The sequence below is a fragment of the Canis aureus genome, chromosome 19 (assembly GCF_053574225.1).
Source record: "Canis aureus isolate CA01 chromosome 19, VMU_Caureus_v.1.0, whole genome shotgun sequence".
Classification (NCBI taxonomy): Eukaryota; Metazoa; Chordata; class Mammalia; order Carnivora; family Canidae; genus Canis; species Canis aureus.
This window is the reverse complement of record NC_135629.1, coordinates 41,760,988-41,787,355: the sequence shown is the minus strand read 5'-3', so window position 1 is coordinate 41,787,355 and position 26,368 is coordinate 41,760,988. Positions and strand designations below refer to the sequence as shown.

General features: G+C 48.9%; 3 protein-coding genes across 7 annotated transcripts in view; 2 read left to right on the top strand and 1 right to left on the bottom strand.

Annotated features, from left to right (window-relative positions):
- Window positions 1-556, top strand: part of ATRIP (ATR interacting protein) — a 15,671-nt gene extending 15,115 nt beyond the window's left edge. For all 3 annotated transcript variants that reach the window (XM_077858954.1, XM_077858953.1, XM_077858952.1), the window contains one exon: window positions 393-556. In XM_077858954.1, coding sequence (XP_077715080.1) covers window positions 393-460 — 68 coding nt within the window. In that variant the 3' untranslated portion in view covers window positions 461-556. The remainder of the gene's footprint in view (window positions 1-392) is intronic.
- Window positions 537-5,523, top strand: TREX1 (three prime repair exonuclease 1). Of its 2 annotated transcripts, XM_077858956.1 has the most exons (3): window positions 537-685; window positions 1,166-1,216; window positions 1,531-5,523. In XM_077858956.1, exons 1-3 carry the CDS (start codon window positions 683-685, stop codon window positions 2,494-2,496), a joined length of 1,020 nt encoding a protein of 339 aa, XP_077715082.1. In that variant the 5' UTR covers window positions 537-682; the 3' UTR covers window positions 2,497-5,523. The 2 variants fall into 2 exon arrangements, with proteins under 2 accessions (XP_077715082.1, XP_077715081.1); XM_077858955.1 differs by lacking the exon at window positions 537-685 and having other exon boundaries at window positions 713-1,216.
- SHISA5 (shisa family member 5) lies at window positions 2,802-26,368 on the bottom strand. Of its 2 annotated transcripts, none has more exons than XM_077858957.1 (6): window positions 26,182-26,368; window positions 23,464-23,620; window positions 10,832-10,915; window positions 4,466-4,584; window positions 4,134-4,346; window positions 2,802-4,022 (listed from the first exon to the last, which is right to left on the bottom strand). In XM_077858957.1, the coding sequence occupies exons 1-6, from the start codon at window positions 26,249-26,251 to the stop codon at window positions 3,943-3,945; spliced, it is 723 nt and encodes a 240-aa protein (XP_077715083.1). In that variant the 5' UTR covers window positions 26,252-26,368; the 3' UTR covers window positions 2,802-3,942. The 2 variants fall into 2 exon arrangements, with proteins under 2 accessions (XP_077715083.1, XP_077715084.1); XM_077858958.1 differs by having other exon boundaries at window positions 26,185-26,367.

Here is a 26,368-nt window from a genome sequence, read left to right as displayed (position 1 = left end):
CCAACACACATGTGGAGTTTCTCTGAAGTTCATGGACAGGTCAGACTTCTTGGCCATAAGTCAGCAGTCTTCCCTCCAAGCAGCCTTTGCTGGCACGGGGGTCATATTGGCCTTACTGCTCAGACTCCTCTCAGCATATCAGGCTGCCTTTTGCTTGTATCTGTTGAGTTGGCCTGGCAGAGCCACTCTGGTTTCTGGTTTTTCCAGAAACATCCCTGTCTGAATTAACTTTTTATCACTCTGCTTGCAGTAGCTGAGGGATCAAGGCCTGGGCGTGGAAGGGACTGGTTAGTTCCCTTGGGTGTGGGGGAGGAGCAGTCGGTGGGTCTTCCCCCCCACCTGTGCCCAACACCTCCAGGCCTTTACCATAAACCCCTCTTCTCTTTGCTCAGAGGCAGCCCTGGATGACCTCTGTGCTGCTGAAACCGATACCGATGACCCCGAGATGGACTGTAGCTGAGGCCAGTGAGCATTGAGCCACATGGTGGCACCAGAACCACTACTTCCCTCACCACATCAACTGATTAAAAACAGTGAAGGGCTGTTTGAGAACACACTAGCCTTGTGATGTTTCCTGAGTCTGATCTGTGGCGGCTGAGTGGGAGGGATGGAGCAGGAGCCAGATCCAGGGAAGGCTGGGATCCTTCTTCCTGTCCCTGGCTGGAATTGAGACCCTGTCCCCATGGTAATGAATCTGCCCTGAGTTAGGAACCCTGCCCTGCCCTGCCTGTGGAATTATCATGAGTCATAGCTTTGGGGCTGAGGCCATGGGAAGAAACCATTGTGTGACGAGGGAGGAGGGAGGAGGCAACTGTCAGCCCGGGCCTACACCAGGGAGACCTGAGCAAGTGGGGCCAAGGGGTGGGTGTAAGGTGGCCACAGCAGGGGTGCCTGGCAGGCTAGGGTCCTGGTGCTAGCCTTCCCCAAGGGCTGGGCAACATTGCCCTTATCCTGCCAGCTGCCTCCCATGGTATGAGGGCTCTGATGCATTGTGCTAGCCAGCGGGGCCCACAGCCCCACAGTGGTAGGTCTGAGGCCTTTGCAGAGTCACGAGGAGGTAATGCTGGGGAGGGACAGACCTGGCCTGCTGACAGCAGGGCGGGCCTCACTTAGGACAGCCTATAGGCGGCTCACACTCTGTTTCACTTCCCGCCACTGCTGCCAGCAAGAACCAGCCAGACTGCACCCTGAATCACTGCTGCCTGACTGCTACTTGGTAAGTGAGGAACCCCCATGGGGATGGGGCAGGGTGGGAAGGCCCCACCCCCCACCCAGGCCCAGACTAGGTGGGTGCTAGGCTAGGAGCCAAGCCTCCCCCAGATAGCGGAGTATGCTCCCCCCCTAAGGAAGCCACCCCACCCTCTCTGGCTTCCTGCCTTGTAAATGGGTCCTGGAGCTCACCCACAGTGCCTGCATTTGCAGAGAAGGCCAGAGATGTGCTCCTTCCGGCCCTGCCCCACCCCCCACCCGCCTTAGCTCTTTCCACTGGAGCACTCATACATCCACTTCCCACCCCATGCTCCTCCCTAGGCTCAGCGGCAGGCACCGATCATGGGCTCGCAGGCCCCAGCCCAGGGTCCCGTGCAGACCCTCATCTTCTTGGACCTGGAGGCCACTGGCCTGCCTTCCTCTCAGCCCAAGGTCACGGAGCTGTGCTTGCTGGCTGTCCACAGATGTGCCCTGGAGAGCTCCCCCACCCCTCAGGGGCAACGTCCCACAGTGCCCCCGCCACCCCGGGTGGTAGACAAGCTCTCTCTGTGCGTGGCTCCAGGAAAGGCCTGCAGCCCAGAAGCCAGTAAGATCACAGGCCTGAGCACAGCTGTACTGGCAGCACATGGGCGTCAACGCTTCGATGCCGACCTGGCCAACCTGCTCCAAGCCTTCCTACGGCGCCAGCCACAGCCCTGGTGCCTTGTGGCACACAACGGTGACCGATACGACTTCCCCTTGCTCCAGGCAGAGCTGGCTGTCCTAGGCCTTGCCAGCATTCTGGATGGTGCCTTCTGTGTGGATAGCATTGCTGCCTTGAAGGCGCTGGAGCAAGCTGCCAGCCCCTCGGAGCATGGCCCAAGGAAGAGCTACAGCCTCGGTAGCATCTACACACGCTTGTATGGGCAGGCCCCACCAGACTCCCACATGGCCGAGGGTGACGTCCTAGCCCTGCTCAGCATCTGTCAGTGGAGGCCACAGGCCCTGCTACAGTGGGTTGATGCTAATGCCAGGCCTTTCAGCACTGTCAAGCCCATGTATGGGGTCACAGCCTCTGCTGGAACCAACCCAACACCATCTGCCACCACAGCCACTATACCCCTGGCTAGAGCCAGGGACACTAGTCCTAACATTGGCAGGGGCAGGAAGCCTAAGACCCTTCCTCCCATGGAGGGCCCTGAAGCCTCACCCAGGGAGGGATTGCTGGCCCCACTGGGCCTGCTGGCCTTCCTCACCTTGGCAATAGCCACACTGTATGGGCTCTCCCTGGCCACACCTGGGCAATAGTCCAAGAAGGAAAGTCTAACTAATAAAGACCCCCTACACACACACACAGCATTGAGTGGCCACTCACCTCTACCCTCCTTGGCAGCCTTAGAGCCTTCTGCACCTCTGCCCACACTCAGGGGCCTGGGGAGGGGGCCATAGAGAATGGCAGTCTTTGTCCTTCACCCTCCCCAGCAGGATGGTCAGATGTCTGAGCCCAGGAAAGATGGGAAAACATGGAAATCCAAGAGTCGGATGAGGATGATACCTGGCCTAATTAATGCCCAGTCTCAGAAGCCAAGGCTCTGAAGAAAGGAGGCAGTGGCCCCAAATGTTTGCATTTATTATATACAAAGGTGCAGACCCTAGACTCTCAGAAACACGTCAACAGGTACAAAGCTAAGACAGAGCTGGTGAGATACTAAGAGAGGGACAGGGAACACCGAGGTACTCATGCCTGGGCCAGAGCAGCCACCTAGGGCCCCTTCCACCTTTGGTCCAGACAGCCCCTTGGCCCACCTTGTCCTGGGGTACAGGACAGGACTCTGGGCTGGGGTACAGGAGCTGGCTATTCTGTGAAGCTAGTGTCAGGAGAAGCAGGGACTATCAGAGGTCAGACGGTCCCTCTCCACTGTGGGCCAATTTCCCTCCAGGACCCAGGGGTTTCAGCTTCACAAAAACTATCACATACATTTTGAACAGGAAAACAGGCAAAATGGTTGGCTAGAAGGAAAACAGAAACACTGCAGGGAGGACACCTGAGTATGCAAGTGGACAGAGGCTACCCCGCAGACCATGATGCAGGTCATGGGCAGCCAGAACTGTGGGTGACCGTGGCCCTCCAGGTGGTGCCAGGAACAGTGCAGGCAGACAGCGTTTGGGTGAGTTGGTTTCAGGAGGCTGCCTGTCCTCTGCTGGGCATGGCACAGGCTCTGGGGACTATGGGATGTCGCCGAAAGGATTAAAACCCAACCTAGCCATGTCCCCAAGCCTCACCCCCGTGCCATGATGGCTCTGGTTCTTTGAAAAGTACCCCACCCTGGGGACAGACCATGGCCTTGAGCAGTGGCTAGCCTCCACGAAAACTGGAACATGTGTGCATGTTGCCCACAAAAGGCCATACTACCCTAGCATAAGGAGCCCCACCTGCTTGATCTCCCTGGGGTGATATGAAAAAGAACTCCCACCCCAGTCTTTAAATTTTGAGATTTCAAACGAGCACAATTTCAAGTGAGGAAGAGAACAAAGTAGGGTCCCAGCAACTCCAGCAAGGATGTCTCCCAACCATGCTGGCATAAGAAGTCTCGTGTACAGACAGGACAAACACCAGGCACAGGGAGAAAAGACTGTACCCACATACACATACCCATTTTCTCTCTCTCTCTCTCTCTCTCACGCACACACACACACACACATGCACACACACACGCACACAATCGAGTGGCAGCCAGAGGCACAGAGACATGCTCAGGGGGCTGCCTTCGGGGGGTCCATGTAGGCCGGGTTGTAAGGAGGCTGGCTGGCAGGGTAGGGCATGGCGGCACCTCCTGAAAACAGAGAGGACACTGGTTATGAACATGGAGGGCTGCAATGTGAGGGGACAGTGGTATTAGACCTGGGGGGTCAGGCAGGGTCAGGCAGTTGGCAGTGGTACTTACCGGCCAATGTTTCGTGGTAAGCCGGGGGGCCCATTGGCTGGGCAGGGTAGGGTGGTGGGTACTGTGTCGGGTAGGGTGCTGCCGGCATCCCTGGCTGCGGGGGCATGGGGTGGTAGCCCTGGTACGTCGGTCCAGGGTAGCCGGGTGGCACACTTGGAGGCTGAGGGTAAGGGGTGTGTACCACGGTGGTGGCCGTGGTGGTGGTTACCACCGCTGCAAAGAGAATCCCAGTCAAGACCGCCCCTCACTCCCACTCAGCCAAGCCAGGGTCCTGGTCGGCTCCCCTTGCACCTGGGGTCACAGTGGGGCAGGGAGGGGGTGGGCATACTTACGACGTGGTGGCCGGCGGCACATCTTGTAGAGACAGCAGCAGGAACACGTGAAGCAGACGATGAGGGTGACCACAGCGAGCACAAAGATGGTCAGGCCAATGGCTACAGTTGTTCCAAACCTGCAAAGAGCCAGTCATGACCTCTCGCTCCTGCCCAGGACGAACACCCCACCATTCGCAGGGGCACCCCTCCTGCCAAAGGAGACTCTGGGCAGCACAGAGCGACTTCAAGGCTGTGCAGCTTGGACCTCTGTCAGACTGTGTCCTCAGCGTATAATGGGGTTGTTCTGTGAGCCTGGCTAAAGCACCTCAGCCAGGGCCTGCCCCTCTTTTCCCCCCGGCTAGAAGCATGGCAGGGAGTTCTAGTGCCTCCCCACCAGACACACATCTTGTCCACTTCCCCCCACTCAGCAGATGGTCCTCAGTCCCTAGGGGCAAGACAGACCAGCTCATGGCTTCTGGGAGCCCACAGTTCAGTGTACGAGACAGATGTTGAGGTAAAATGACTCTGGAAGCACAAGGGACAAAGGTGGGGAGAAACTGCAGGAGAGCAGAGGCCAGTGTGGCCAGAACAGTGGGGAGAGGCACGCAGGGAACACAGCCTCAGCACTAGCCCCAGAGAGGGGCTGCTGACCCCTTGGCTCCCTGGCAGTGACCGTGAGCCTGCTGGGTGCCAAGCACTGTGCCAGGGGTTCACGTACATCCCTGGGCTCCCGCGCTCTGACTAGTATGGCCAGTGGGTCAACAAAGAGCCATGTAGATGATACAAGGGTGCTGGAGCTGGTGCTCCTTCTGGAAGAAGAGGTCTGCCCATCTGATGCCCGCCCTCAGCAAGGACCACAGCAGAGTGGAGGGGCTTGGAGAAAGAACAGACCCTTGGGACGCCTGGGTGGCTCAGCAGTTGAGTGTCTGCCTTGGACTCAGGTCGTGATCCTGGAGTCCCAGGATCAAGTCTCACATCGGGCTCCCTGCATGGAGCCTGCTTCTCCCTCTGCCTGTGTCTCTGCCAATCTCTCTGTCTCTCGTGAATAAATAAAATCTTAAAAAAAAAAAAAAAAAGAGAGAGAGAGAGAGAGAGAGAGAGAGAAAGAAAGAACAGACCCTGGCCAGGAAGTTCGCCAAAACTGACTTTCAAGGGCAGACAGAGTCCCTTGCTCTCCTCCTCTGTTACCAGAGACCCAGCTCTATTCTAAGAAAAGGCACATGCTTGGTGACTGCACCTAGTACATTAAAACATGCAAGGAGGGGCACCTGGCTGGCTCAGTTGGTAGAATGTGCTTGATCTCTGGGTCGTGAGTTCAAGCTCCACCCACACTGGGCATGGAGCCTCCTTAAAAAAATAAAATAAAATAAAAGACAAAACATGGACAGAGCTTGGTGAGCTATAGGGCGTGTGCCTCTCCCGAAGGCCCCGGAAGGGCTGTGGCCCCGTCCACCCTGGGTGCAGGGGCTTCCCCCACAGTCCAGGGGACAGCACCACCTCCGCAGGGCCCCACACAGCCCGGGGAGGGGACTGGCTAAGAACAGACCTTTCACGGCAGGGACTCCAAAATACACAACCACATTCACAAAACAGAATGTGCGGCCCCTCACCTGGCCCTGACTCACAAGTTCCTCCTAAACCCTCTCCTGCCCCAAGGAATGGAGCGGAACACACACTCCCACACATACCACACACAGTATGGCGCCCAAGCTCACCCCATGTTAGCCTCCGCCTTCACTCCCAGGGCTCCAGCACCCCTGGACTTCCCCTCTTTCCATCATGGGCCACTCAGTCTCAATCTCCTCCCCTTTCCAGGAAACAGAAAGCAAATCTTGGTCCTCCCCTAGCCCTGACGTCAGTGGGAGGAAGAGCAATACAGAGCCCTTAAAGACACAGCAGGCCCAGCTGCACCCAGGGCGGCCAGGAGCAGGGACTGAAGCCTGGGGTGGTCAGGCGGTCCTCCCGGAGCTGCCTCCCCAGCCTCACCTGCCCTCACCTGGCCTCTCACCATGGCTGTCCACCCCCCTGCCCGGACGTTGCCCTGGCATCACAGGTGCCCTGAGTGCACAAGCCACACTCTTGCTCAACCCACCAGCCCTGTTCCAGTTGTCTTCCTTGATGGGCAACTTCAGTTGCCACCAGCAGCCCCTGGGGCCCCCAGAATGATGAGTCCCCTCAGCCCCCCTCTCCTACCTGCACATGCTTCAAGCCACTAGCCTGCCTCACCAGGATGATGCAGATGTCTTCTCAAGTGCCCTTGGCCAACCTGCCAAGTCTGATCATATCACCCCTGCTCAAAAGCCTACCATGGCTCCTTCACATGGGATCATGCAGGAATTTGATTTATAATTTACTTGTTAAACTGTGTGTATCTGGGGCACCTGGCTGGCTCAGTCGGTAAAGCATGTGACTCTTGATCTAGGGGTTGTGAGTTCAAGTCCCACTGGGTGTAGAGATTACTTGAAAATTAAAAAAAAAAAGTCTAAAATAAATAAACTGTGTGTATCTATGTATTATAGTTGGCAATAAAAGACCAAAAAAAAAAATCTAAGATATGTCTCACCATATAGTAATACTTACAATAAGATAGATTTTAATCTTGAGTTAATAAAGTCTAAATAAAATAAAACCTGTGTGATCTGGGGGCACCTGGGTGGTTTAGTGGTTGAACACCTGCCTTTGGCTTAGGTCGTGATCCTGGGGTCTTGGAATCGAGTCCCACATCAGGCTCCCTGCAGGCAGTCTGCTTCTCCCTCTGCCTATGACTCTGCCTCTCTCTGAGTCTTTCATGAATAAATAAATAAAATCTTAAAAAAAAAAAAAAAAAACTTGTGTGATCTGGAACTCCCACCTTACCTCGTTCTCTGTGCTCTAGCCACATCACCTTCCTTTCAGCTTTTCAAAGCACCATGCTGTATCTGACCTCAGAGTCTTTGCGTATGTAGCTCCTCCTGCCTGGTCTGCCCTTCTCTTCCTCTTACCCTCACCCTTCAGAACTCAGTTCAAAATATCACTTCCTTGGGGACATCTTCCCTGACCATCCAGATAAGTTCAGGCTCCTTGATAAATGCTCTTACAGAATTAAATTCCTGTCTACCTCAGTTTATAAATGGACACTCTGTGTAAGCATTTGATTGACATGCACCTTGTCTCCAGCCTATGGATTCACAGAGGCACAGACATACCTGCTTTGGGCCATCACTGTATCTTCAGCATCCAGCATACAGTAAGTGTTAAATAGGTATCTGATGAATGAAAAATTCACTCAAGACCCATGGGTAACACCTAGTGGGATAGCCAGGCATCGTCCTCTGAGGAAGGGTAATATTTGAGGGGTGGTTGCAGAGTGTGGCAGGGGCCTTTAGTGCCAATGGTCATAGTTCTAGTGGAACCACGCCCCTGAGAGGAGGGAATGGGGTTCCCAAGGTTGGATCAGAGTCCAAAGGCCAAGTTCAAAAATGCAGAATCAGCCCAGGCAGGGTGTGCTCAGGGCTGAACGGGTGGTCCCAGAAGGCCGAAGACTCCCAATGTTTGGGCCAGGGAAAGACCATCTGTGGAACAGGGACAAGAGCAATTTCACCGTGATACTGGCAATACAGCGGACTGGCCATGATACAGCGGGTGTGAGAGCCACAGAAAGGATGCTGGGAGGGCCGGGACAGGTGCACCAGGGCCTCACCTCACCTAAGGGACCTGCATGCCTTTCCCTCCACACTGTCCTAGCAGTCAGGGTCAGCAATTACCAGCCTGGACCTGTGACCATGCATCCTACAAATCAGGTGCTTAAAAACATGCCAATCCTGCCCGACCATCCTGTGAATAGCAAGGAACTAGGAAAGGACAATGAAATGAGGATCCAAAAGAATCATGACAGGGGACTAAGGAAGCTCTAGGGAGCATACAAGCCAAGAATGGACACAGACACTGACTGCTCAACAGAGCAGGATGGGGCTCACCTGCCAAAGTTGGGGAGCAGGCAGCAGAAGACCTAGACCAACCCCACGCCACATCATGGGGAGCACAGTGACCACGTCAAGGGAAGACACCACCCATCCAGGCTGTGACAAGCAGAGGTGGCCTCATCTGGGTCCCTGTACTCTGCCTTGATGCCTCATTCTTGGGGAACCCAAGGAGTCACTGACACAGGGAGACGTGGGTTTTTTTCCCCCCACTGAAGCTTTCCTGGAGCTCCCAGCCACGGGCTGGGGAGCAGGAGCTGGAAACCACCTAGAAGCCACACTTCAGTGGATAAACAGTGCCCTTGGCCAAGGGGGCAGCACCCAGATGCCCACTAGAGGGCATTCACAGAAGTGTCATTAGGGACCCTGCCCTTCCACCTGCTTCCCATGCCCTAAACCTTCATAAGGCAGGTGCTGTGCGAGACACAAGGTCTCTGGTCGGAGAGCAGAGGAGAGGTGAGGCAGGGAGAGGGCAGGCCAGCCGGCAGCAGGCAGGGCGGGGGCACGAAGGGCAGAGCCAGGGGACAGGGAGTAGCCACGCCCGCCACGCCCAGGACACGCAGGGGCGGGGGCACGCAGCTGCCAACTCACACACCAGACCCAGGGCCCTGTGCACACCTCGGGGAGCGACAGGTGCTCCAGGCTCACCCCAGTCACCTCTCTGCTGCCACCACTCCTCCCGTGTCCCTCGGGACCTCGCTCTGCAATGTCCCCTCCCTCCCCTTTCTCAGCTCAAGTCTCCACCAGCATTGAAGAAGCCCTTCTCCAACCCGACTTCTCCTCCTCCTGTCCTAGTCCTCCACCAGATCGCTCTCTGAAGCTGTCTGCACTCGCTTCACCCTACACACTGCCTACTCACTCTTCAATCCGCTCCACTAAACGGCACCTCCTGCCAAGGGTACCACGGCCTCTGTGCGGTAGCATCCACATTTCTCAGCACCCCACAGCCCAAGCGTCCTCCCCTTTCTCCCCACGGCTCTGAACCCTCCCTCTGGGCACCTCCCCAGGCCATTCTCAAATGTTCCTAATGCTCAGGTTCAGTCCTCAACACACCCCTACCACCCACCCTGAGCCCTTCACCCTAACCGGCTCCTGGTCCCACATCCTCTCCAGGGCTGGACCTCTGGGAGGTCAACAGAGCAGAGACCACCCCCACCATCACCCCCACTCCCTAGAAGGCAACTGCTGAATTGTGTCCAGCCTCCCTCTGGCCTCCCAACACTTACTCCACCCATACGAAGTGTGCATCATAACACCTCGTCATGGTGGCAACAAGACAGAGCAGGAACTTGGCCAAGGGAACTGAGGTTTGGGAGATTGGGTTGTTGCCTGGCCCTGACACAGCAACCATGACGCACAAGCCCTGACAGAGACTGGGCATATCAGTTGTCCCAGCATCTTTACCACACCATCACTACTCTATCACTGAGCACCTGCATCACCATCATGTCATCACCATCACCACTGTCACCCCATCACCATCACCCTCACCCTGCCACCATCACCACCTTAACTCATCACCATCACAACCATTCTCCCATTACTGTCACTACTGTCACCCTGACATCACTGCCACCATCACCCATCACCATCACCACTGTCACCCCATGCCTGTCACCACTATTTCCCATCACTGTCACTAACACCCATCACTGTCACCACCATCACCCTGTCACCATCACCACTGCCACATCACTGTCATCATTGCCCTGTCACTATCAACACCATCACCCCCATCACTGTCACTCTCTCCCCATCAGTCACCTGTGCCCAATCCATATTGGGCACCTGTCTCACCTAGGTCAATATGGACCCTCTACCCTTTTTTTTTTTTAAGATTTTATTTATTTATTCATAAGAGACAAAGAGAGACAGAGACACAGGCAGAGAGAGAAACAGGCTCCCCACAAGGAGCCTGATTCGGAACTCGATTCCAGATCCCGGGATCACACGCTAAGCCAAAGGCAGAGGCTCAACTGCTAAGCCACTCAGGCATCCCTAGACCCTCTACCCTTGGCCTTTCAACTGTCAGCCACAGTCCCCCCATCCCTAGTACAATGATGATGACTCAACTTTCCAATATAAGGATCAAGGGAGGGGGATTCCTGGGGTGGCTCAGCAGTTTAGCGCCTGCCTTTGGCCCAGCGCGTGATCCTGGAGTCCCGGGATCGAGTCTCGCGTCGGGCTCCCGGCATGGAGCCTGCTTCTCCCTCTGCCTGTGTCTCTGCCTCTCTCTCTCTCTCTGTCTATCATGAATAAAATATATATATATATATAAAAGGATCAAGGACCTGGTGATCAACTTCTCTGCAGCCCTACTACAATGACTCTGTGGCCACCTGGTCCCCACAGCCCTCACTCTAGCCCACTGAGGCCCCTGTCACCTCGACCAGGAAGATGTACCCAGCCTGCAAGTTTTACTTACCCTGACATGGGATCACTGTCCAAGCTGGAATAGAACCTCAGCGCCGAGCCCAGCTGCTCCAGCGACTCCATATCAATGGACACACTGAAAGACGAAACCTCACGATTAATATACCCAAGCCCCACCTAGCACATCAGGAACAAACACTACCTTAGCACACACACAAAATGCACAAAAGCCAATCCTCTACAGGCCACAGAGTAGCCCTGATGGCCCCTGAGGAGGACTATCACACACACCAGGATCTCACACATTCCTCTCGAGTGTACACGGAACATTCTCTAGTACAGACTACGTGTAAGGTCACAAAACAAGGTTCAACAGATTTGGAAAGACTGGTATCATACAAAGTCATCTTCTCCCACCACAATGCGATGAAGTTAGAAGTCAGAAAGGAAGACTACCATGTCACAAAGTTCAAACAGAAATGCTAAACATAACTCACACCTTGAGAAACTAACATGGTACCAAAAAAGAAAAGCAGCAACAAAATTGTACATTAATAAGAAATTATAAAGCAAATTAAGAAATATGTAATATAGGGCAGCCCGGGTGGCTCAGCGGTTTAGCGCCACCTTCAGCCCAGGGCATGATCCTGGAGACCTGGGATCGAGTCCCACGTCGGGCTCCTTCAATGGAGCCTGTTTCTCCCTCTGCTTGTGTCTCTGCCTCTCTCTCTCTGTGTCTCTCATGAATAAATAAATAAAATCTTAAAAAAAAAGAATGATATTTGTGATTTGCAATGATATGGATAGAGCTAGAGTGTATTATGCTGGTTGAAATAAGTCAATCAGAGAAAGACAAATACCGTATGATTTCACTCATGTGGAATTTAGGGGGAAAAAAGAGAGAGAAGGAGGCACACCATAAGAGACTTAAAACGAAAAAGATTTTATTTATTTATGAGACACAGAATGAGAGAGAGAGAGAGAGAGAGAGAGGCAGAGGGAGAAACAGGCTCCATGCAGGAAGCCTGATGCAGGACTCAATACCGGGACCCCACGATTACGTCCTGAGCTGAAGGCAGATGCTCAACTGCTGAGCCAATCAGGCATCCTTCATAAGAGGCTCTTAACTATAGGAAATAAACTGAGGGTTAATGGAGGGAGGTGGGCAGGGGATGGGCTAGTTGGGGAATGGTCATTAAAGAGGGCTGATGAGCACTGGGTGCTGTTTGTAAGTGATGGATCATTCAGTTCTACTCCTAAAACCAATATTAATTATATTGTATATTAACTAACTAGAATTTAAATTAATATTTAGAAGAAAATAATAAATAAAATTGTGCAGGGTGGGAAAAAAGAAATTAAGAAATAAATAAAACTGAAAATAAATAAATAAATAAATAATAAATAAAACTGGATAAGAAAAATATGATAGGTTAAAATTCATGAAACATAGCTAACAGAGTTCTTAGAGGGAAATTTATTTTTTTTTTTTTTTAGATTTTTATTTATTTATTCATGAGAGACACAGAGAGAGAGAGGCAGAGACACAAGCAGAGGGAGAAGCAGGCTCCCTGTGAGGAGTGTGATGCAGGACTCTATCCAGGGATCACGCCCTGAGCCAAAGGCAGCCGTTCACCACTGAGCCACCCAGCTGCCCCTATTATCTTTCTTTTTTTTTTAGGATTGATTTACTTATTTCGGAGAGACAGAGATTCCAAGGTGGGAGGAGGGGCAAAGGGAAAGGGAGAGGGAAAGAATCTTTAGTAGGCTCTCCACTGAGCACAGAGCCTGACACCACATTTGATCTCACAACCCCGAGACCATTACCTGAACTGAAATCAAGAGTCAAACACTCAGGGCACCTGCGTGGCTCAGTCAGTTTAAGAATCTGCCTTCTGTTCAGGTCATGATCCCAGGGTCCTGGGATCAAGCCCTTCAAAAGGCTCTCTTCTCGTGTGAGCCTACCTCTGCCTCTCCCTAACTTACCACCCCCGTTCATGTTTGCTCTCTCTCTCTCAAATACATAAATAAAATCTTAAAAAAAAAGCCACTCAACCAAGTCACCCAGGTGCCCCCAAAATGTATTTATCTTTAAAAGTAAGATGTGGGGGCAGCCCTGGTGGCGCAGCGGTTTGGTGCCGCCTGCAGCCTGGGGTGTGATCCTGGAGACCTGGGATTGAGTCCCACATCGGGCTCTCTGCATGGAGCCTGCTTCTCCCTCTCCCTCTGCCTGTGTCTCTGCCTCTCTCTGTGTGTCTATGAATAAATAAATAAAATCTTTAAAAATAAAAATAAATAAAAATAAAAGTAAGATGTGGGATCCCTGGATAGCTCAGCGGTTTAGCGCCTGCCTTTGGCCCAGGGCGGGATCCTGGAGACCCGGAATCGAGTCCCACGTCGGGCTCCTGGTATGGAACCTACTTCTCCCTCCTCCTGTGTCTCTGACTCTCACTCTCTATGTCTATAATAAATAAATACATAAATAAACCTTTAAAAAAATAAATAAATAATAAAAGTAAGATGTTAGGGACGCCTGGGTAGCTCAGTGGTTGAGCATCTATCTACCTTAGGCTCAGGTCGGGATCCCGGGGTCCTAGAATCGAGTCCTGCATCAGGCTCTGCACAGCAAGCCTGCTTCTCCCTCTGCCCCTCTCTCGCTCATGAATAAATAAAAATAAAATATTTTTTAAAAAATTTAAAAAGTAAGATATTAAACTGAAGAAAGTGGGGGAAAAGTAATAGAGCAAAGCCCCTCATTAAGGAAGAGATTAATAAAGGGAAACACAAAAATAAAATAGAGCAACAGCCACAAAAAGTAATACAAAAGATTTAAAAACCCAAAGTTGATAGACCTCTGGCAAGACTCATCAAAGAGAAAAGTCACACAAAGGGAAAAAAAGCATAATAAAAAGGGGGAGTGACGCCTGGGTGGCTCTGTGGTTTAGCACCCGCCTTTAGCCTAGGGCCTGATCCCGGCAGGGAGGCTGCTTCTCCCTCTGCCTGTGTCTCTGCCTCTCTCTGTGTGTCTCTCATGAATAAATAAAAAAAATCTTAAAAACATATAAATAAACAAATAAATAAAAGGGGGAAATAACTACAGGTACAACAGATTTTAAAAGTAGTAACTTTAAGGGTGTCTGCGTGGCACAGTTGGTTGAGCATCTGACTCTTGGTTTCAGCTCAGTTCATGATCTCAGGGTCATGGGATCAAGCCCCATGTAGGCTCTGCACTTGCTGCAGTTTGCTTGAGACTCTCTCTCCCTTTCTCTCTGCCCCTCCCCACTGCCTTCCCTCTCTCTCACTCTAAAATAGATAAATAAAGGATGCCTGGATGGCTCAGTTGGTTAAGTATCTGCCTTTCGCTCAGGTCATGATCCCAGGATCCTGGGATCGAGTCCCACATCAGGCTCCCTGCTCAGTGAGGTGCTTGCTTCTCCCTCTCTCTCTGCCACTGCTCCTGCTTGAGCTCTCTCTCTCTCTCAAATAAATAAATAAAATATCTTAAAAATAAATAAATCTTCAAAAAATAAAAGTAATAACTTCATTGGACAGTATCAAAAAGACAAAATATAACAAGTACTAGGGAAAATGTGGAGAAAAGGGAACAATCGTGTATGGTTAGTAGGAATGCAAACTGGTGCAGCCACTCTGAAAAACAGTATGGAGTTTCCCCAACAAGTTAAAAATAGGCCGGGCACCCCTGTGGCGCAGCGGTTTAGCGCCGCCTGCAGCCTGGGGTGTGATCCTGGAGACCCGGGATCGAGTCCCACGTCGGGCTCCCTGCATGGAGCCTGCTTCTCCCTCTGCCTGTGTCTCTGCCTCTCTCTCTCTCTCTCTCTCTCTCTGAATAAATAAATAAATCTTAAAAAAAAAAAAAAAAAGTTGAAAATAGGCGTAAACAGGGCAGCCCCGGTGGCCCAGCGGTTTAGCACCGCCTTCGCCTTCAACCCGTGTGTGATCCTGGAGTCCCAGAATCGAGTCCCATGTCAGGCTCCCTGCATGGAGCCTGCTTTTCTCCCTCTGCCTGTATCTCTGCCTCTCTCTCTCTCTCTCTCTCTCTCTGTGAGTCTGTCATGAATAAATAAAATCTTTAAAAAATAATAATAATAAAATAGGCATAAACATATAATCCATAAATAAGCAATTCCACTTCTGGATATTTACCTGAAGAAAATGAAAACACAGGCAGCCTTGGTGGCTCAGCGGTTTAGTGCCACCTTCTGCTCGTGATCCTGGAGTCCCAGGATGGAGTCCTGCATTGGGCTCCCTGTGTGGAGCCTGCTTCTCCCTCTGCCTGTGTCTCTGCCTCTCTCTCTCTGTGTCTCTCATGAATAAATAAATAAAGTCTTAAAAAAAAAAAGAACTTTCACAAGGGAGCTACAATTTAAAAAAAAAAGAAAATGAAAACACCAATTTGAAAAGATATGTGCACCCTTAGGTTCACTGCAGAATTATTTATAATAGGACATAGAAGCACCGCAAGTGTTGATTGGTAGATTAGTGGATAATGAAGATGTGAGATACACAGACACACAGACATACACACATAAACACACACTGGATAGAGCAACATGGATAGAACTAAAGGGTATTATGTTAACCAAAATAAGACAGAGAAAGGCAAATACCGTATGATTTCACTTATATGTGGAATCTAAGAAACAGCAAAACAAAACAGAAAGAGACTCATAGATACAGGAAACAAACTGGTGATTACCAGAGGGAGGATAAGTTGGGGGGTGGGGTGGGTGAAGGGGGTTAAGAGGCACAAACTTCTAGTCATAAAATACACACGCCACAGGGATGTAATGTACAGCACAGGGAATATACTCAATAATATTGTAGTAACTTTGTATGGTGACAAATGGTGACTATACTTATTCTGGGATCATTTTGCAATATAAAAATAGTGAATCACTATGATGTATATCTGAAACTAATAGAATCTTGTTTGTCAACTATACTTTGATTTAAAAAATAATTACTTATATTCTTTTTAAAGTTTATTTATTTATTTATTTATTAGAGAGAGGGAGAGAGAACAAGACTGGGCATAGAGGGAGAGGGAGAAGCAGATTCCCTGCTGAGCAGAGAACCCAATGCAATGTTTGTTCCCAGGACCCTGAAATCCTGACCTGAGCTAAAAGCAGACACCTAACCAACTGAGCACCTAGGTACTCCCCTTATTTGGATTCCGATTTGAACAAACCACCCATGAAAAGGAACAAGTGGAGGCAACTAAAGACAGACTGGCACTGAAAATTATTAATGATTTACTGTTCATTGTGCCAAATATGTTACTGAATTAGTGGTTATATTTCTTTACAAAGGACTCATTTGTGCAGATGAAAACTGTACAAATGAAAAACATTTAAGAAGAAAATTTTTAAAAGATTTATTTTAGAGAGAGCAGGGGGAGGGGCAAAAGCAGAGAAAGAATCTCAGGCAGACTCCCCAATGAGCACACAGCCCAACTTGGGGCTTGATCCCAGAACCCTGAGATCATGACCTGAGCCAAAATCCAGAGTTGGATGCTCAACCCATTGAGCCACCCAGACACCCTGGGAGAAATTTTTATGGTGTTTCAATTTTTATTTTGTTTTAAAATAATCTGAAAAAAAGTGAGGGGGGCATGTATAGAATAAGAGCATCAGGGCAGCCCAGGTGGCTCAGCGGTTTAGCACCACCTTCAGCCCAGGGCATGATCCTGGAGACCCAGGATCGAGTCCGACGTCAGGCTCCCTGTATGGAGCCTGCTTCTCCCTATGCCTGTGTCTCTGCCTCTCTCTCTCTCTCTCTCTCTCTCTCTCTCGAATAAATAAAATCTTAAGAAAAAAAAAAGCATCAGAGTTTTGGTAACTATGGAAGCAGGTGATGGATATATAGAGTTATATTATTCTCTCTGCTTTTATAATTTTGGAAAATTTCTAAAATTAAGTGTAAAACAAAATAAAATTAAAAAGCATTAGGAACACCTACATTCTATTTTTTTTTAAGGTTTTATTTATTTGTTCACGAGAGACAGAGAGAGAGAGAGAGAGAGAGAGAGGCAGAGACAGAAGCAGGCTCCTCGCAGGGAGCCTGATGTGGGACTCGATCCCAGTTCCTAGGATCAATCACACCCTGAGCTAAAGGCAGCTGCTCAACCGCTGAGCCACCCAGGCATCCCGGAGCACCTATATTCTAAATTTGAAGGAAAAGTGAAGCTGAAGAAAAAAAAAAATTATTTATTTATTTATTTTTTTTTTTTTTTAAGATTTTCTTTATTTATTCATGAGAGACACAGAGAGAGGCAGAGACATAGGCAGAGGGAGAAGCAAGCTCCATGCAGGGAGCTTGATGTGGGACTCGATCCTGGGACTCTAGGATCATGCTCTGGGCCAAAGGCTGGCACAAACTGCTGAGCCACCCAGGCACCCCCCCAAAAATTTTTTAATTAAAAAAAAAAAAAAGTGAAGCTGAAGAGAAAATATTTTTTAAAAACCAGTGTACAGGGATCTCTGGGTGGCTCAGCAGTTTAGTGCCTGCCTTTGGCCCAGGGTGCAATCCTGGAGTCCCGGGATCAAGTCCCGCATCGGGCTCCCTGCATGGAGTCTGCTTCTCCCTCTGTCTGTGTCTCTGCCTCTCTCTCTCTCTCTCTCTCTGTCTATAATGGATAAATAAATAAAATCTTTAAAAAAAAAAACAAACAGTATACAGGGGCTGGTCAGTTGGAAAAGCATGTGACTCTTGATCTCAGAGTCATGGGTTTGAACCCCACATTGGGTATAGAGATAAAACTTTTTTGAAAAATCAATGCATGGGCTTAGGTGAGCAATAACAGAGCAAAAGATACCAAGCTGGTGTATTGGAGGCTGGAAATAAAGATCCATGGAAGTAAGCCTGGCACCTGAGGCTCTGTTCTCCTGGAAGCATTAGCCAACTTCAGAGGAGCAGCTGAAGGGCTGAGTAGCACTTCCAAAAGTCTCAGGTGATAGATATTAGAACCAGAGCCCACCAGGTGGGAAAGCCCTGATGATTCCCACTCACTTGGGATGAGGCCTCAAAAGCTGCACCCCAAGAAGAAGGGAGGAAGGTGAGTATAGAGATCTCAGCTTCTAATCCTCTTAGTCTCTCCAGTTAGGCCAAGATGGTTTTAAGAGTGCTGTGTCCCAGGGTGCCTGGGTGGCTCAGTGGTTGAGCGTCAGCCTTTGGCTCAGGTTGTAATCCTGGGGTCCTGGGATTGAGTCTCGCATCAGACTGCCCACATGGAGCCTGGATCTTCCTTTGCCTATGTCTCTGCCAATCTGTGTCTCTCATCAATAAATAAAATAAAGAATCTTGGGGCAGCCCCGGTGGCTTAGCGGTTTAGTGCCGCCTTCAGCCCAGGGCCTGATCCTGGAGATCCGGGATCGAGTCCCACATCAGGCTCCCTGCATGGAGCCTGCTTCTCCCTCTGCCTGTGTCTCTGCCTCTCTCTCTCTCATTCTGTGTCTCTCATAAATAAATAAATAAAATCTTTAAAAAAAAAAAATAAAGAAAGAATCTTTAAAAAAAAAAAAAGAATGCTGTGTCCCTGACAAAAGCAATATAAATCATTTAAATCCTCCCTGGAAGAAGTCCTAGACTCTAAATTTCTATAATCAATTCTGTAAATGTAGCATCAAGCACACCATCAAAAATTTTCAGGAACACTAGGACACTAGACAACATGAATACAAAACAGAGACAATTGACAACAGAAATACCCCCAGGGCTTCAAATATTGAAGCTACTGACATCAAACGCCACCACATACATAGTTCAAGGAGACAAAAGAAAAAACCAAGCAGTCCAGGAGAACATGAAATATAAAAGAAGACACAAAAATTCTAGAACTAAAAAACAATACTACAAATTCATAATTTATTAGTCACAGTTGAAGACAGAATTAATCAAATGGAGGATAGGTCTACATGTAGACTGAAGCTCAGAGACACAAAAAGATAGTAAATGTAAAGACAGAAGGTGGTGGGCAAAATATGAAATACAAGAGGTTTACAAGTGGTCTTACATATCTGTAGAGTCCTAAAAGGAAAAGAGTGAGAGAATGGAGCAGAAGCAATGTTTAAAGAGATAACGGCTGCCAGTTTTTCAAAACTGAAGAAAAACAGGCCAGTAATTCAAGAAGTACTGAGAACCCCAAGCACAGCACAAAGCCACAGTGAGGCACATCACAGCAAAACTGCTAAAAAACAAATACAAAGAAAAATCTTAAAAGTAGTCAGAGGCACACCTGGGAGCTCAGTCAGTTGAGTGTCTGACTCTTGGTTTCAACTCAGGTCATGATCTCAGGGTAGGTGAGATGGAGCCCTGCATCAGGCTCCCTGATCAGGGGGAGTCTGCTTGGGATTCTCTCTTTCCCTCTGCCGGTCATCTGGCACATGCATGCGCTCTCTCTCAAATAAATAAATAAATAAATAAATAAATAAATAAATAAATAAATAAAATCTTTTTAAAAAATTAAAAGTTTATAAAAAGTAGTCAGAGAAAACGTGTTGCTTGCAAAGGAGCAATGACTAAACTGTCATTTGGTTTCTCAATAAAAATGACATCAGAAGACAATGGAATGGAGCACCTGGCTGGCTCCTTCAGAAAAGCCTCTCAAGGTCATAGATTCAAGCCCCACATTGGGTATAGAGATTACTTAAAAAAAAAAAATTAAAAAGACAATGTAATAAAAGCCTTAAGGGCTAAAAGAAGTTAATAGCTGCCAACCTAGAGATCTATAACCAGGAAAACTATCCTTTAGGAAGGAAGGTGAAATAAAGACATTTTCAGAGAAACAAAAACAGAGAAAATTTGACACCAGCATACCTGCATGAGAGGTAGAAGGAACACGATCTCAGTTGAGGCTTAAAGATGCAGGAAGCAATAAGCAGCAGCAGAGAGGATAAATATATGGATAAATGCAAATAAACATTCGCTGTCAAAAACAAACAACTTACTATCTTTGAGGTTTACAATAGTATTACAAGAGATAAAGAGGCATATTATACATGATAAAATGAATAATTCACCAGAAAGTCAAACCAAAAAAAAAAAAAAAAAAGTCAAACCAATCCTAAGTATGTATGTACCTAATAACAAAACATCAGAATTCATGAAGCAAATATTGATAGAACTAAAAGAAGAATAAATATATCTGTGGTCTCTTAGTAATCGACAAAACAAGCAGACAAAACCAATAAGGACGGAAAGGATCCAAACACTATTATCAACCAACTTGACCTAACTGACACTTATAAAAGGACTACACCCAACAACTGCAGAATATACCATTTTTCAAGTTCATGTGAAACACTTACCAAGGTATGGTATATGCTGGGACATAAAATGAATCTCAATAAATTTCAAAGGACTTAAATCTTAAAAGAAAACTTCGCAATGAGATATTACTACACATTCACCAAAATTATTAAAATTCAAACCTTCTAGGAAATAGAAATAATTCTAAATCTTGACTGAGGTATTATATGTGAGAAGTATACATTTACTAAAACTCATCAAACTGAAAAATTAAGACTTGTGCATTTTACTGTATGTAATACCTCAATTTTTTTCTTTAATTTTTAAAAATTTATTTTATTTTATTTTATTTTATTTTATTTTATTTTATTTATTTATTTATTATTTTTGAAAGAGAGCATGAGCAAGGGGGAAGGGCAGAAGGAGAGGAGAGAATCCCAGGCAAGCTCCATGCTCAGCTCAGTGCAGAGCCAGATGCAGAGCCAGATGCAGGGCTCAACCTGAGCCAAAACCAAGATTTGGACACCAACTGACTGAGCTACCCAGATGCCCCTATACCTCAATTTTTTAAAAAATGGTTTATAACACCAAGTTTTGAGAGGATGCACAGCAAACTGGACTTCTCACACATGGTTGGTAAGAGTATAAATGGTACAACAGTGTTAGAAAACTATAAGTATCTGCCAGAGCTGAACACATGCACCCAATGACTCAGCAATTTTACTCCTAGATATTTACCCAAAAGAAATATGTGTTATTTAAAGTTTTATTTTTTTAGGTAATCTCTATTCCCAGTGTGGGGCCTGAGATCAAGAGTCTCATGCTCTCTGATTGAGCCAGCCAGGAGTCCCAGAAATATGTTTCTTTTAAAAGATACCAAAGAGGGACATGTGGGTGGCTCAGTTAAATGCTTGACTCTTGATTTTGGCTCAGATCATGAGCTTGAGGTCATGAGATGAAGCCCCAAGTTGGGTTCCATACTCAATAGGGAGTCTGTTTGAGATTCTTTCTCTCCCTCTCTCTCTGCCCTTCCTCCCCTCACGCACACTCTCTCTCTCTCAAATAAATAAATAAATAAATCTTTAAAATGCATCAAAGATTTGTAAAAAAAGAGTTCTTAGTATCGCTGTAAGAATAGCAGAAACCTTCCTTAGTCTAATAAAAGTTGTCTTAAAAAAAACTACAACAAATAATTATTTTTAATCATGAAATGATGAAAGCCTTCTCTCTGAAACAAGAATGCTACCTATTATCACTTTCGATCAACACTGTACTTGAGATCTTAGCCAGTGCAATAAAGCAAGAAAAAGTAATTAAAAGTATAAGAATAGGAATGGAAGAAATAAAACATTAATTACATATGATGTGACTTGGTAGAAAATTCTAAAGAAGTTTCAACTAAAATCACTCAAATTAACAAGTAAATTTAGTAAAGTCTCTGGATACAAGGTCAATTTATAAAAATGTATTACCTTTCTCTGTATCAATAAATAATGAGAATCTTAAACTATACTACTTATAGTACCATCAAAAAAGATTAATTACCTAGGGAAAAAAATACAGATGCAGAGAAACTATTTGACAAAATTCAAAATTCTTTTATGACTAAAAGTACAAGCAAACTAGAAATAGAAGGAAACTTCTTTAATCTGATAAATGGCACCAATAAAAAAGCTACAACTAGCATCATACCTAATACTGTATGTTTTATCTAAACAGGGAAATATGCTCTCACCACGTCCATTCAACATTGCAATGGAGGTCTTAGCCCATGCAATGAGGCAAGAAAGAGGAATAAAGGCATACAGAGTATGAAAGAAGTAAAGAGTAGAAGGGGAAAAAATGGAATAAAACCAAACCAAAACAATATGGTAAGTGAAAAAGAAAGAAATACAGAATAGGAGAGAACAATGAAAAGCACAAAAATAAGATGATAAATATAGTTTCAGAACACCAATAATTACATTAAATGTAAATGAAATGTTCCTTTATTTAAAAAATTACTGGAATGGAATTTTGTTTTTTAAAGGACACCAAAAGGTTGGAAGTAAAAGGGTAGAATAGGATCCATCAGGAATCCTTAGGTAGGGATACCTGGGTGGCTCAGTTGTTGAGTGTCTGCCTTCCGGCTCAGGGCGTGATTCCAGGATCCGGGATTGAGTCCCACATCGGGCCCCCTGCATGGAGCCTGCTTCTCCCTCTGCCTATGTCTCTGCCTCTCTCTATGTCTCTCATGAATAAATAAAGTCTTTAAAAAACAAAACTTTAACTTAAAAAATCAGTCAATCAGGGATCTCTGGGTGGCTCAGTGGTTTGGCGCCTGCCTTTGGCCCGGGGCGTGATCCTGGAGTCTCAGAAATCGAGTCCCACATCAGGCTCCCTGTATGGAGCCTGCTTCTCCCTCTGCCTGTGTCTCTGCCTCTCTCGCTCTCTCTCTCTCTCTCTGTGTCTCTCATGAATAAATAAATAGAATCTTAAAAAAAAGGGATCCCTGGGTGGCGCAGCGGTTTGGCGCCTGCCTTTGGCCCAGGGCGTGATCCTGGAGACCCGGGATCGAATCCCACGTCGGGCTCCCGGTGCATGGAGCCTGCTTCTCGCTCTGCCTCTCTCTCTCTCTCTCTCTCTCTCTCTCTCTCTCTGTGACTATCATGAATAAATAAATAAAATCTTTAAAAAAAAAAAAAAAAAAGAATCTTAAAAAAAAAAAATCAGGCAATCAATCACACAAACAAAAGGACATACAGGCTGGTTGCTTATGGAGTGAGAGGGAAATGGAAGGCTCATGTGAGATTGAATATGTAAAATGGTATGAGCTGATCTTGCCCAGACCAGTGATGATCACCTGCCATGAGCTGAATAGTTGAACCACCTCAAGCCTCTCTATACCTATGACTAAACACAAAAGAAACACAGATTTGGCAAAGGGAGATCTTATTTCCAGCCCATGAAACGGTCTAAATCCAGATGGAATGCAAATCCACTGGCCACACCAAAAGGACACAGGCAGTGTAATGTGCATTCCAGGGGCCCCAGGATGATACCTACATAAATCACATACAATCCCCCTGCCAGGTACATGCATACACTACAGGGTACACTCACACCAAGGTGTGCACAGATACAGGTACATAGCCAGGCATGAGCCACAGCGCCAGCTGAGGCCACCACCCCTGAGAAACCCGCTCAGCAGAAGACTGAGTGTGCCAGGTGAGCTGCAGCCCTTGAAGGTTGGGGAGAGAGGGACAAGGAACTAACTGAGCAAGTTCTGGGGAATTCAGCCCAGAACAGGAGCTCCCCAACCTCACCCCCACCCCTAGTCCAGTGCTCTACCATCTTGAAGCAGCTCAGAGGCCAGAGGGGCAAGGCTATTTCTCCTTCATGCACACTTCTGCTGGGGGCAGACTCAGGTGCACCCACCTGGCTTCAGGCACACCACACCCTTCTTCATTCCATACAAATTTCTTCAGCTCATCAGAGCAGCAGTATTGGTAGTAACAGTTGCCACAGCAGAACTCAGGACAGGACTCAGGGAAGAGGTTGTGTCCATGGGAAGCCACACACACCTCACTGCGAGCTGGAGTAGACAAACACACTGGTCAATCTGTGGCCATGGGGCCAGGCCTCACGCCAGATCTCAGCCACGTCCCGGTCAACAGCCCTGGCCCAGCACAGCCATCAGGTACAAGAGTCTGGGCTGTCTTTGAGCGACACTAGTCATTGGCCACTTCTGGCCACATCCCCATCAGCCTTGCCCTCTCCCCCACCCCATAGCACAGGCACCTAACTGGGCTCCCTCTCTCCCCCACCAGCCACTTGCCTTCTGACAGAAGCCTGACCTTTCTAAGTGGGAATCTGATCACTTCCTGCTCTTGGACCATCCCTGGTCTCCACTGTCTCATGCTCAAGTCCAGGGTCTAGATCACCAAGGGCTTTGATGGTCACCCCAACTTTCCAGCTCTGCCCACACTCAGGCCATATTTTTTGCCTATTTTCCATTCCTTGTCTTCAAATCTACCTGTCGTTGAAGGCCTTCCTCCAGGCCCCTTCCTCCAGAAGCCGCCCAAGCCCAGCAGTAACAGAGCTGAACTGGAACACCCCCAACCAGCTGCAGAGGCCCAGACACTGGGCCAATGAGTTCCCAATCCTTACTCTGTCTCCTCTCCACTCAGCCACAGCAGCCTCAGCCTCTGCTAGACAGGGGACTGCAGGGGCCTGGCTCTCAGGGCACAGATCACAGACCACACCCTCGGGGCAGGCTGTCTTCAGACCAACTCGCCATTGGCCATTGGTCACAGCCATACCCACCATATATGTGTCTGTGAAGCACTTCACCCTAGGCTGGGACTGTAGCAGATAACCTAGAAAATGTTTACGCAATTGGTGACCAGGGTTCTGGGACGGCAGCACCACCTCAACTCCAGAACCATCACAAGGCTTTCAGCCAGAGCTGGGATCCAAGGACCTTTCCATAGGCTGGGATAAAGACAGAACTTCAATATTCCAGGTCATGATGAAAGGACCTGGCTGACAAGTGTGGGAAATTACCGAGGACTTTGGAAGACCATGAGGCTTGCAAACTTCCAGGAAGATGCTATAGTCATGTATCCTTAGGCTAGATTAGCAGAGATCTAGAGCCCACCAGCAGGATGGGGTGGTCCCAGATGGTACCTGGACAGACCCCAAATGGAACACCCATTTCAGCAAGGTCCAGATGACTGTGGTAGCCTGGGGACAGGTCTGATGATAAACCCTGAAGTAGGGGATCCCTGGGTGGCGCAGCGGTTTAGCGCCTGCCTTTGGCCCAGGGCGCGATCCTGGAGACCCGGGATCGAATCCCACGTCGGGCTCCCGGTGCATGGAGCCTGCTTCTCCCTCTGCCTGTGTCTCTGCCTCTCTCTCTCTCTCTGTGACTATCATAAATAAATAAAAATTAAAAAAAAAAAAAAAAACCCTGAAGTATGGGTATGTCACCTGGAAACAGGGCACAGCACCTGGACTCTGGAGACCCAGACTGGCCAGGGCCCCAGGGCAGTGTGCAGCCTGGTCAGTATATCATGTACAGAGCGAGGCCCAAAGACAGAGGCACTGAGCGACCTCCTTGAGAAGAGATAACTATAAATGGGAGGGGGGGGGTGGCGGGCAGGGCGGGGTGCTCTGTTCTTGACAGGTTCAGGCAGAGCCCTGCTCTGGGCAAAGCTGCAGGGCAGAGGACCTGGCTGCTACCAGGCTCACCCCAGCCAGCTGTGCAACTGACAATAGGTATGGTCCACGTGGCCCATGCTACTGGGTAACTCAGGTGACCACCTCCTTACAGCCTTATGGCCACAGCCCAGCCTCTAAGCTGGGGCTGCACACACACCCCAACACCGTTTGGGCCAAGAGCCCACGACACAAATGCTCTTCTGGGCCCCAGACACTCTGCACGAGCTGTGCCAGATTTCACTGGACCAGGGACCAGGGCTCCACCTTCTCCTTTCCCACCCCAAGTTCCCAGATTCATCTCACCCCCCAGGAAATAAAGCCCTTCTACTCAAGGAAGCCACTCACCCCAGAGGGATCATCGCTTCCTCTGGCTGGGCAAGGGGCTGTTCCAATTCCTACCCCTAAAGGGCCCCCAGCCTGGCCTCCTTGTCTGTGAATCATCCGTCTACCATTAACACACACAGTAGTGTTTCCTCCAACCCCTGAGGCCAGGCTCAGCGGTCTCCAGGAACCCAAGGGCCATGGAGCAGCGGGTGGGGTCTTCTAGCCAGTAAATAGAGCCTAAGGGAAGGCCTCTGATGGAGGGGCCAGGCTTCCCTCCTGCCACCACCCTAGGCTAAGGAGCCCCTGGGGACCCAATCCCTTGGAACATCTGAAAGAGCAGACGCCACCACTACTGCCACCATCGAGGGCAGGACGAGGGTGGCAACTTCCTAGGGTCTGAGCAGTGTCAGTTCAGATAGGAGGCTGCTGTGGTCCAGGTCAGGTCAGGCCTGGGGGCTGGCTGACCGCCTCCGGGTTATTGGGGTGGGGGCCACTGCGGGGATGGTGCTGCCCGGGTTCACTCCAGAGACTGCACGGAGGTGGCTACCACCCTCCCCAACACACTGTCCCTTCCCTGGGACAAACTCCACCCCACCCCCACGGGCTCACCACCTGGAGGCGGCGGGAGCAGCAGCAGCAGCAGCAGCAGGATCCGTGGCGCGGGCGCCCGCGCGGCCATGGCGGGGCGGTGGACGGACCGAAGGACACACGGGCAGAGGCTGCAGGGGTTGAGGTGCGCGGCAGCCTCGGCGACCCGTGAGGCCACCGCTTCCTCGCCCCGCCCCGGCGGGCTGTT